Genomic DNA, 12710 nt, shown 5'->3' on the forward strand with positions numbered 1-12710 from the left:
TCTTGTTTGTAGGTGCAGATGCTTACAGGAGTCTGTTTTGTATATCTTGCAGGAGGCACCAGCAGGCTGAATTTAGTATATAAAACACAGTAAAAGACAACCCCCCTCCCCCATCTGCTGCCTCACACTATCTTGTGTCTGCAGCCCAGGAGGTCTTATCTGTACTATTCAGAAATGTTGGAAAGGGCTTTGGTCATCAGGTTATATATAGCTACTAGGTTTTCAGCCCTCCTCCTGCCCACCCCCTGTGTACTTTCCTGTTCCTCACATGGGCTTCCCACTGCTTGCTTGGTCTCAGGCTCTGGTCACAGGTCCCGCTAAAGACTAAAAACCAGACATCAATATGGGATAGGTATAACACTCTCCCATCAGGAGCCTCCCAGGTATGTGTGAGAGTCTGCCTCACTGTGGCTGAGTGCTTGACCATTGTGATCAGGCCCCTGATGTGCCTCTTATTAACAATGAGCTTCTCAGAGAAGTTGGCCACTTCTACTAGAGAAATACTCCTAATTGTTCAGTCCTCGCACCCATGCTAAGAAACCTGCAGAGGTCCAGTGACAGGACTGCTGAGCTCTAGGCGCTCCATGTCTCACTGTATATCTGACCAGGCACCAACTTCTCTGTACCTCTTTGTAACCTGGAATGATGGTGTCTTCCAAAGGGTCTCTATGTTCATATTTAACTACATCTTAGAATCAGTAAACCTTGCTACTTGAGCTCTCTGCAAAGGAGGTAGCTGTATTTTTGCACAGTGCTTTTACCAGAAGTTTTTCCAGTCCGTATTCAGAGCGATATCACCCTTGTCCTCATTATATTTCTTTAGCTGAACAGCAAAACCAGCACCCTCACTTCACAGATAAGGAAACCAAGGTTTACACTGATCTATTCCAGTTTACACAAGTATGCTGTTCTGTGTAGGTCAACCCTGACATTCATACCTGTAGGATATCAAAGGTTCCCATGTGTCTGCCTATGGAAGAAACTATAGGACTCTGCTAAGACCTGAGGGTCCTAAGCAGCAGCCAACGAGCTGTATAGGCTGTCAGCCTGATCCCTGCTCATTCCTTTCCAGGGAGGCTCTGCGCTATCCCCGGCTGCAATTATCAGCCCAGATAGGGCCCAACAGCAAGCGGCAGCCTTGGCAAAGGAGGTTGGATGCCCTACTTCATCCGTCCAGGAAGTGGTATCATGTCTCCGCCAGAAGCCTGCCAACATTCTCAATGATGCTCAGACCAAGGTGAGTGCTGGTTTACAGGTTGGGGAGGGACATCTTGTCTTTATAAATGAAAGGTTCAGGTCTAACCAGATGTGATGATGGTCTCCACCAAGCTACACACCCAGTGCATGACCAACTAAAGATAAACTTGCCTCCTGAGTCCTAGTCCTTGCAGGAACCACAGGCTACAAAGGAACATACAAGGCTGCTGATGAAAGACATGTTTCTCTGTCATTTGGATGTCTTAAGTACAAAGTGGAACCTATAATGGAGACAGAGTTGAGTGATGAAATGAAATAGAACTTGAGAAGGGTCACACCCCATGCTAGGACCATAGAGGCACAAGATCAGGTCACAGACCCTTAGATCAACAGCTGGGCATTCCTTTCTACCAGTAAAGACCTTGCTCTCAGCTTGCGATTCTGGCTGCCTCTAACACTCACTGGTAGAGGAGGCAGGAGCAGGCTTGATCCTCATAACAAATATGGACCCTAAGATATGGTCTAAGCCTTGTCCTCATCTGCACCTATGTAGGCTATGCTGTTTAGTGTCACCTGCTACAGACACTGACTTTAAGCCCTTCTTATCCTTGCTGTTCTTCCTGGGAACCTCTTGTTGCTTCAGCCAAGGGGCTCTGGGAGGGTCTCCTGGGGGTTAAGCATTGCTGAAGGGGGATTTGCTGCCTAGCCACTTTCACTGTCACAGGGTGTCCTGCTTACCTGCTGCCCTGCTCTTTGACCCTTGCTTTCCATTAGGGCCCAGCTGGAGTTAGAGCACGAACATTCATGTTTTATATTCCACTAAGCAAACCAATGTAAGAGTCTTACAAAAGAAGGCCATTGTGAGGCACTGTGAGGCAGAATTATGGGACTCCAGAGGTAAAGAAAGACTAGGTTTCATCTTGCAGAGTTCCTTTCACAGAGACCTTCGTAGTCCCTGTCACTGTTCAGAGCCATTAGTTCTTTGCTACAATTGTCAACTTCAGCTGCACAGCCAATGCTAAGACTGTAGTTTTCTTAAAGGAAACTAAAGCACATGTAAGTAATGCCCTCTTTACTGCAGCTCCTGGCTGTGAGTGGCCCTTTCCACTACTGGGGCCCTGTGGTCGATGGCCAGTACCTCCGTGAACTTCCATCCAGACGGTTGAGGAGGCCTCTGCCAGTGAAGGTGGATCTGCTCATAGGAGGTTCCCAGGATGATGGGCTTATCAACAGGGCAAAGGCTGTGAAGGTAGGTAAAGGGAGCAGGGCGAGGCCTCTGCAGCCTCCTGCTGGAATACTGGGTCAGGAACAACTGGCTATATCTGTGGCTGACAGAGGACTGTGTACCAAGGCTACAGGAATCTGAAGGTAGTCATGGGGGAAGCTGGGGTCAGAACTAAGACATTTACAAGAGGTGACTAATACATATACCCACAAACTGCAGCTGAGAATCAGTCACTGTGGAAAGCTTAGAGTAGAAGCTGAACAGTTCCCAGCCACAAGGACACCTCGTCATAAGCAAAAAGTGCAGCTCTTCCACAACATGTGTGCAAGGATATTTTTCACAGTGTTAATTGTTGCAGGGAAAAGTGGGAAGAAATCCAGATGTCTGGCTGACTAAATTAAGATACACTCCAACTGCTAAATATTATGCAGCTATTAAAAACACGAGCCTGGTCTCTGTGTGCTTGAGGGATGCTTGTGATGGGCTGCAAAGTAGGAAGCAAAAATGTAAAGAAAAATGGAGAGGAGTGAGCACTCATGCTTAAAAAGCAAGTATGTGCATGTATGCAAATGTATATATTTGTGATTCTTCATGAAAGGATCATAGTGTGGACAGATCCACCAAGCAGTTAACACTGACTGCCTCAGGAGCTATAAAACAGAATGGCTTAATTTCTGTTGCTGCTCTCTCCACAAACACAATAAATTACACAGAATATAACCTTTTCCTTGCAATATCTCTCTGTGAGAGAGGACATGTGATCTTCGAGTAAGAAACCCTGTCCTCACAACGCTAGCTCTGGAAACGTGCTGAATATTCACGCTATCTCTCAGTCATGAAAGGGGGAAGAGGTACTATCAAAGTCTCAGCTTAGGATTCATCTCAGACAGGGACCATGTGGAGGTGGGGGCTACCCTAGCAGGTACTTCCTACACCACCTCTAGTAGTCGAAGTTCCCCCACCAGTGACAGAGGCAGCCTCCTGCTAGTAGATATGGGCTATGATGGGTCAGAGCTCAGTGCAGGTCCAATTCCTCAATTATGCTAGCCAAGCATTAGAAGGCTGCTTGACTGTGTGGCTGCCAGGGGCTCGCCTTCCCTAGCTCAGTGCCAGTGGTGCTTTGGGAACTTTCTGTCATAGCCAACAGACTAGAGGGCCAAGAATCCTTCCCCAGTACAGTATTTCAATTCTCCTTGATTTAACCAAGGTGTAGGTAAAATTCCCTTTGCTGGGAAGGTCTGCATGCCCCAGAAGCCAGAACAGAGAAGCCAGTGCACATACATGTTCATGCTTCTCCAGCCCCCACCCACTGGGAGCTAGACTTGGTCACCCATTTCTGCCTTGCTGCGTTCTGTGTACTCTTGTGTCTGGTGAGCACACCTGGTCACTGCTTGCCTAGAAGATGGAATGGTGAAGCAGTGTTTGATAGAAAGCCAGAGCCCTGCTCTCTATACCAGTCCCTGATGCGAGGGGGCGTACACCTCCAGCCTAGCTATTCATTCAGACTTTCCCCCACTTCAGCCCAGCCTGCTGCCAGAGCCAACAGACTGCTGAGCATCTTCCCTTAGATGCCTAGAGCTCTCATCCTTAGTTCATAGGAACTGCTGGGGCCACCCTTGTCCACACTCAATCTCACATACCCACCCCAATCCTCCCAGTGCATGCCTATTCTCAGGGTTAGCAATGGTGGCATCATCAGAATCTGCCTCGCTTTCTCTTAATCTGCAAGCCTTCTATTAGCCAGTGCTCTCTCCAGGAGTCAAAGCTGTACCCTGACAGTGGCCCCCAGAGATCTGTTTAATGGGATCTGAATTTGTTCCCTTCTATGCCCTCCCTGGTCACCTTGAATGGGCATACCAATTCCATGTCTTTGGTGTTCCTTAGCTAGGCTTAAGGGTGTGACATGTGCTGTTCCTCTCCTAGAACATGTGCTGTTCTCGCTCCTCGAGCTTCACAGGTCTTATTTTATTTGGGGTCGTTTCTGAGACCCTAAACCTAGGGAATCACCATGTCTAGCTGAGCAGGATACACAGCATGAGTATATAATAGCACCTACTTGCTAGTGAAAGTGGATCAGTCACTTATGGTGTTCCAGGGGTGTAGGACTGGTTATGGTGGACATGACTACCAACTGAATTTCTGCCCTCTAAGAGGTAATGGACAGATCAGAAAATAGATAATGAACAAGCCAAGCATGTAGGAATGGATGTATGCATGCTATGTGGAGAGGTGAGCATCACAGCCTGAAGGATGGGGATCATTACCCGCAGTGGCACTGCAGCTGGGTGACAAGTGAGTGAGAACAGAACAGATCTCCTCCCTTGGCCTTCTGTCAGAAAACCAGGGGAAAGTCCTGGATGTCTTCTGACTGTAGTCCGAAGCCTTTGCATTCCCCAGAACCTGAGACTTAGTTTCTCTATCTGCAAATTGAGAGAATTTTCAGAGATCCTGCTAAATATTCCCAGAGAACACAAACATACTCCACTGTCAAGAAAAGAGTTGGACCCGAATAAATAATAGATATTTTTATACTTAACTCATTAGTAATATAGTTAATGGCCCTGGTACCAAAAAGAAATACAAAGGACTTATAGCCACTGAATCATCTGACCTCAGGACAGCTTTCCAAATCACAGCACAAGTGCACATAGACACTGAAACAGACACACACATTTCTTCCTCATAGCAGCTATGGAAATGGCAACTGGCAGCCAGACCACAAACACACACCATCCAGGGAAGGAATAGGAGCCTCCTAGCCCTCGTTCAGAGCTCAGGACCAGCCATCCCCTCAGAAGAGACCACCAAATTACCTTAGATGAAAGAGGGTATGTAAGAAGGACTTCATCAAATCCTGAAGACTCGCACCCTGCCACCCAGGCCACCATGGTCCACCCAAAGAGTCCTCATGACACCCAGAGACATACCTGCAGAGCATGGGGCTACATAGATTCCTGGGAAGGTAGAAAGCCTCCGCTTGCTTAGAATGATCTTATTTCGGAAGTCGAAGCATTCTATTGAAATTCCTCACTGGTCTCTGAGATGAGGCGTTAGCCCCCTCCCTTCTCCTGACTGCTGAAGTTGACAGTCTGTCTGCATTAACCAGGACTAAATTTGCATTATCAAAAGCAGTTTTGTTCCAAGATTCACAGTTCTGCTTCCACTCCAAGCATCTCTGAGTAAGACAAGAAAATCCCAAAGCTTAGTGTAGCTTTCTTGTGCCCTGGGCTTGGCTAGGAGTTGGCCTCATTCAAGAGCAGGTGCAGTGGGGGCCTGAGGGGGGGGATGTCTGAGAGTTGGAAAGCTGCACCTGGCAGCCAAGTCGCTGGCATGAGCCCTGGTGCAGCAGCATCAAATCCTTGCTAGCTGTTCATAGTAAGAGGCGGATGCAGGAATCCTCAGTGTGTGTGTGTGTGTGTGTGTGTGTGTGTGTGTGTGAGAGAGAGNGTGTGTGTGTGTGTGTGTGTGTGTGTGTGTGTGAGAGAGAGGGAGAGAGAGAGAGAGAGAGAGACAGACAGACAGACAGACAGAGAGACAGAGACAGAGACAGAGACAGAGACAGACAGAGAGAGAGACAGAGACAGACAGAAACAGAGAGATGGGGAAACATACAAACACACAGAGGGGAGTTTCTTAGAAAGAGGTGCCACTACCCCAAATTCTCGTGCTGGGTCTGACCTAGGAAGACATGGATGAGAGAATGAGTCTTGATTCCTGGTTTTGACCATGCGGTTAAGACAAGTTGCTCAGCCAGTCAGAGCTGAGGATATCATAGCTTCTAGGTAGCACAGTGAGCCCTGTCTGCCTTCCACATATCTAAGAATGGAGATTGCTCCCACCAGGGAGGGACTCTGTGGGGCTCCAGCTCTAGGATGCCCTACTTAACATTCTGTGACCTCCCATCCTCACTGAGACCCAGACGCTCAGAGCCTGACATCCCATGTTTCCTCATCTAGTGCTTCAGAGGCTCTCCCTAGAGCTAAGACAGGTGGACTCACTACCCCCAACATAATAAGAAAGTATTTTTTGAGTGATGACACAGAGTGCCAGTCAAGCTAGAATCACTAGTATATTGTCATCACAGCATCATAATCATATTTTCTCTTGCAATTTTTAAAAGAAAACAATAGTAGAATATTTTGTTAGACACTTGACTCTAATTCTGCCATATCTGATATCTGGCCATGGTCTTTTATCTCTGCAGTAATTAATGAGCAGTGGTTTGTGTGTGACTTATGTATGCACCCTCAGGATTTTATTAACTACCCCATTGCTGAGGTCTTCTCGGCTTTCGGAGAAAGTTCTGAGCACCCAGATAGAGCTCACTCAGATAACAATGATGCAGAAGCAAATGCAGGAAGGGGTTCGGGTCTTGAGAAGAGCCCTAAGGAAAGCAGGGCCAGAGAGCTGCAAAGGAAGCAGGAGATAGTGAGACACACTTTAGGAGTGAACAATGACAGCCTAACAGAGGGGTCTTTTGGGTTGAGACCTGCATGGGAGAAAGACACAACCATAGAGTATGGACATCTGAGAATAAGGGGGAGATATAGAAGCCAGAATGGAAATGGAATGTCTGCCAGATGAGGAAGGATATGTCCTGGGGACCTGGAGAGTAGTAGAGGGAGCAGAGGAAGAAAGAGGGGGAGGGGAGAGGGAGGGAGAGAGGGAGAGAGAGAGAGAGGGAAGAGAGAGAGAGAGAGAGAGAGAGAGAGAGAGAGAGAGAGAGAGAGAGAGAGAGAGAAAGAAAGAAAGCAAGCAAGCAGTTCTGGCTGGGAAATTCCAGTGTATATTCAAGCAATGAATGCTTGTATTAACACACCCCTTACAAAATAAAAACACATGCCAATAAAGACCTCGATGGGGGTTGGGTAATAAGAAAGGACATGCAAGGAGCTCCTTGTCCTTTCAGGAAGACCTTGAGAGATTATCTAATCTTGGTACAGCTTGATTGGTATATGGTCCTCTGAGCTGTGAGTTCAAGAGAAACCCAGAAAAGTTTCATGCCACAAAGGCCCAGAAAAAGGGCTTCCCCAAAAGAAGTGCAGGGAAATAGCAAACGCTGCTGGAAGTGAAACTGCATAGTGTCAGCCCTCAGTCACAGTGCTTGCCATGCATGGATCCTGGGCAACTGGATACAGGGCAGTCAGCTAAATGGAGGACAGGAAGGTTGAGCAGAGGACATGCCTCTCTGCTTCCTGAAGCCACCCTGGAGAGGACGCAGGGACCTGCTAGAGCACTTTGCTCATTTGTGAGTCTCTCCAACCCAACCATGCTTGATTTCACATCAGGCTCATCTTGAATTTTCGGTCATCAGGTTTTGTCCTCCCAATAGACAAAATATCCTTAGAAGCTCTAGAGCTGTGGTCATAACTCCTTAGGGATGTACCCTTTCATAGGAGTTGCTTAAGACCATCAGAAAACACAGATATCCACATTATGATTTATAACAGTAGCAAAACCACAGTTATGAAATAGCAATGAAAATAACTTTATGGTTGGGAGTCACCAGAACATGAGGAACTGTATTAAAATGTCACTACATTAGGAAGGTTGAGAACCACTGCTCTAGAGAACCGTGGGCACCTGAACCCAGGCGTGCTCTGATGCCCTCCAGATTCTCCAGGAGGGGGACTCTGCTCTCTTACTCCTCAGACCTGCAGTGGCCTAACAGCCCTGCAGAACCTTGCGAGGAGCCAGTGTGCAGATAGATGTAGATTAAGTGCTTTCTGAGTCCTTCTCAACAGGAGAGTGTGGGATGCTGCATCTGCGGTGGATTGGAGTAGGACCTGAAGAGGTGAGGAAGCACATAAGCGTCAGAATAACTGGCATATGGGGCACAGTTGGGAGGGGTCCAAGACAGGAGGAGTCAGACAGAGCCATCAAAGGATGGATCTGGTCCAGCACATTCCGATGAAAACATGGCAGGTAAGCAAGAGTGTACACAGAGGAAGGAGATGAATGGGATACTCATTGGTTGTGCATGGCTGGTGGCTTCCAGGAGGTGGGGACATCTAGATAGAAGGTCTGAGGCTTGGGCTGGAAGTAGACTTAAACCTTCCTAATTTGGCCCTGCTCCTCTGCAGCCCAGGTAGGCTGAGTGTATCAGCAAGAGTCTTCACAAGGACATCAGCAAGGGAAACACACTTGCTTCATTGTACACAGTTCTCCCTTGCACGGCTGGTGGAACACAGGGGTCCTGGTATCTGGAGCTCTCTGGGGCTCCCTCATGCTAGGAAGTGGAAGTAAACCAAACCTTCCAAGTGTCCAGGCGTTCCACTGTGGTTGTACAGCACCTAGGATCTCAGAACAAAGTCTTTTCCTCACCACCATTTCTGCATCAGTTCAGGGGAATGCAAAACACAGAGACAGGGAATGACTCTCAGGGTTTTCTCCATCCCTGCTCCTCACTGCCAGTGCTGAGGGCTGGGATCTAGGTGAACCACGGTTCAGTCATCAGTACTTTCACGGCCCTTCAGAGATTCCTTAGTATCCACACAAAGAAGTGAAGATAAATGCAAGACAGAAGTCTTGCTCCATGAAGCCAGACATATAAGGCTTTTTTGTATCCTGTGGTATTAATGTGGTTTGGGGCCTTTAAGTTTTCTCCTTTAGTTTTTTCATTGAAGCTAGTGAAACTGACAGTTAATATAAGTTTGTCTCTAGTTCGTTAGACTCTTGTTAACACCAGTTTGCATATGAGGAACCTGGGGATGATGAGGTTACAGACCTAGCCAAAGTTACAACACCGGGGGATGAAAAGGATTGGGAAACCAAGCTTGGGTTGCTGGCTCCAAGCAGGTCCTTGTGCTGGAACCTCTTAGGTGCTCTTAACCTACAGCACACAGACACACAACTTGGCCATGAGATACTACAGGTGACTGACTGCCCAGGTGCCTGAGTCCTCCCAGAAGCAAAGCAGAGCTGGACAGCACCATTCTCTGCACTTTAAAGATGTCAGGATCAGAAGAGGTGAACAAGGCCTCTCATATCTGGCAGTCGATACTTGAGCCCTCATAGTGATTCCGAATTCGGTGTTGTTGTCACTTCCCTGGGCCATGCATCAATGTGTCAACTTCCTCCCATCTTGTGGGGTCCTGTGTTTTCAGTGTGACTCTGGGTCATAGTTAAAGTCAGAGCTGCTGAAGAGCTGACTTCCCCCATGCATGGGAAGCATACCAGCCCATGCTGTCCCTCTCTATGCTGGCCCTAAGAGGCATAGACTCTCCTAACCTAGAATTGAAGCAGGAAGTAAGATGATGCCACACCCAGCCCTGGGCTCCTGGAACACTTTGGTGAGGCACTTGTGAAATACATAACACCAAGCTGTAAGTGACAGGATTAGTAGCCATTCATTATGAGCTATTTCAGGCAATCAGAAGCGATGAGAATCATTCAATTAAGTTACCCCCAGACCTTCGGAAGCTTAGAAAATCAGCATGATAGACAGCAGGAGAGTAGGTGAGAACTGTTATTATTAGTCTAGAATAAATGAATGGTTAACCCCCAGATAGCAAAGGGAAAAGCAAAGTGGGTGCATGTTATTCATGTGTTTTATTTGGACATCTGTGAAACAATGTGGATATATGGACAAGGCTCTTTTTATTGTGACCTTGGTCTCTGGTCATGACCATGTGGAAGCTGTTTATGCCATGGATGCTCATGTACTCTTGCCATGTCTAGCTGATGCTGGTATTATTTCTTTCTAAAACATACGCTAAGATTAAAGAAACTTGATCCTTTTGCATGCCAGCCCCTCTGGTCATCCTCACTGTCTCCTGATGTTGGTGTTATGAGACTGGGGCATGTCTTTGATCAATCATTACACAGATGGACATGCCAGGCTTCCCTATCAGCAGGGCTGGTCAGCTGCTCCACAAGAGGGAACATACACGTTCACTCACCAATATACAGCTCCTCATGCTATGACCCTGGATCCCTACACTTGAAGGAGATTTTTGGGCAATGTAAACTTACCAAGGTCTGCCAGTAAGTGGGGTCATGGTGTACAGGAGCTCCTGGAAACATGGGAACACATGCATCTGGAGCCTGTCCTGGAATCGGGCACCTTGGCCACATTCCCAGACCTGCATCTTCTGCCCTTCATCTCTAGAAAAGAGGAAACTAAGACCTGAAGCTGAGTTGCTCCCCATCCCACAGTGTACTCAACTATAAGGCAAGGGCAGGTCACAGAGTCTGAGAGGGAGAAGAAGGGATTGGGCAGACAGGCAGCTCTTCTGCCCAGCATTGTAGCTTCTCTGACTGTCCTTTCTAAGAAGGCTTGGTTCCAGTCCCGTTCGAAGCCTGCTCTGAGAGGCTTTGGACATCCATTTACACTTTCCTGTCTCTACCCACCCAGAACACAGCCCAGCAGACAGGAAGCTTGACCTTATGGTCCTAGCTTCCCAGGCCAAGCAGAGCTGGTCCAGGGGAAGAGTATGTTCTTATGACAACACTGTCTGTTCATACTTTGAATGACTATGGTGGTACATAATGAAATGTCTAAATGAATTAAACCTAGCCAGATAGCACCAGAAAAAGACAGATGTGTGGCCCAGTATCAGACAGCCATCCAGACTAAGATGGACCACTCTTAAGTGGGATCTCCTGCATGTCCTTCTCCTAACCCTAATGTGAGGCACTCTCATTCCCAATGGGCAAAGGGATGGCCCAGGCAGGTAAAACTGCTTGCTTAAGGTCACACAGTAAAAATGCAGGTGAGGCTGGGACAAGTATAAGTGCTTAATGCTGTGTTATGCTGCTTCTCAGAAAGAAAATTCTAGAATAATGTTTGACAAGCACAATGAGTACCTTTAAGGATATAATTAGAAAATTATATGTCTTTTTCTATCCTCCCTCTTTCTTCCCTCCCTCCCTCCCCCTTTCAAAGCAATTTGAAGAGAGCCAAGGCCGAACCAACAGCAAAACAGCCTTTTACCAGGCACTGCAGAATTCACTGGGTGGTGAGGACTCGGATGCCCGCATCCTTGCTGCTGCTGCGTGGTATTACTCCCTGGAGCACTCCACAGATGACTATGCCTCCTTCTCTCGGGCACTGGAGAATGCCACCCGGTAAGCCAGGCCCACCCTGCAAGCCAGGGACACTCAATAAACCAGTTCATGCAGGATGCAAATCCTCTGCCGGCTGTGGGTGAGGCTTCAGAGGCTGCTCAGACGCTGAAGGAGGCACCAAGGCCCCCAGGAGTTGGTGTTCCAGGTGTCCTCATCACCCCTTTCTCAATCCATCACACAGTAGCTACCCCCTGACGAGCTCCCAGAGCATATGGGAGAGAGGCTTGACAAGTCCCAGAAGTATAGGCATGTCTATAGCTCTGCATTCATCTCTACATGTGACCAGAGTCCACTCTGGGGTGTGGGAATGGAGACCTACCAAGAAGGTTTTTTTTTTTTTTCTTCCCCGAGCAGGATGAGTCCAGGGCTCCCAATGCCTGTATGAGCCCTTTCCTTGGGGTGCTGTTGCCCACTGTTGATATGCCCCACCCCCATCTCCACTCATTGTTAACTCCTTCTTGTGAAGCGTTCCTTGATCTCACCCCAGGAAAGTTAAAGACTTACCCCTCCAGGTTCCGCTGTCCCTAGCATCCCCTCTTATAGCACTATAAAGAAAGGGATGCCTCACACCATCCTCCTTTCCCTGTGATCATTAAGTCACTGAAACCAAACACAAGTCTCCTTTTAATGATTGTTCATGTGTGTATGCAAGTACATGTGTGAGTGGACATATGTGCATATATGCATATGCATGTAGAGGCCAGATGACAGCCTTGGGTGTCATCCTGAGGAATATCATCCACCCCCTCTGGAAGAGGATCTCTCATTGGTCTAGAGCTCACCAATTAGGCCAGGCAAGCTAGTTAGCTAGCCCTAGGGATCCTGCTGTCTCTATCTCCCCAGAGCTTGGATTGCAGTAACAGACCACCTTGCCTAGCATTTTTACATGGCTCTAGGGACCAAACTCAAGTGCTCATGCCTGTGAGACAAACACTGTATTAACTAAGCCACCTCACAGTTGCCAAACATTATCTTTTGAGCAAGTTATGTGAGTCAAGACTACATTAGAGTGAGAATCAAAGGACAAGCATGGTATAGCCCTCTTCCCTCAGAGGTCCTGGGCATGCGACCCCCAGCTCTGGAATTCCTATGGATGTTGCTTGGCAAGCATGTTGATCGGTGTTTTGGTTTCCCCCACATGGCTCCCTCCAGAGGAAAGCTGGGCCCAGAGGCATCAGCATCCCTGTATTAGTCAGGGTTCTCTAGAGTCACAGAACTT

The 12710-nt window shown here is 47.8% G+C and overlaps 1 protein-coding gene across 2 annotated transcripts in view; it reads left to right on the plus strand.

Moving 5' to 3' along the window:
- Tg (thyroglobulin) overlaps positions 1–12710 on the plus strand; it is a 180530-nt gene that overhangs the window by 153872 nt on the left and 13948 nt on the right. For both annotated transcript variants that reach the window (XM_021216474.1, XM_021216475.2), the window contains exons 42-44: positions 1073–1237; positions 2279–2446; positions 11310–11491. In XM_021216474.1, the coding sequence (XP_021072133.1) occupies positions 1073–1237; positions 2279–2446; positions 11310–11491 (515 nt within the window). The remainder of the gene's footprint in view (positions 1–1072; positions 1238–2278; positions 2447–11309; positions 11492–12710) is intronic.

The sequence above is a fragment of the Mus pahari genome, chromosome 17 (genome assembly GCF_900095145.1).
Source record: "Mus pahari chromosome 17, PAHARI_EIJ_v1.1, whole genome shotgun sequence".
In the NCBI taxonomy this organism is placed as follows: Eukaryota; Metazoa; Chordata; class Mammalia; order Rodentia; family Muridae; genus Mus; species Mus pahari.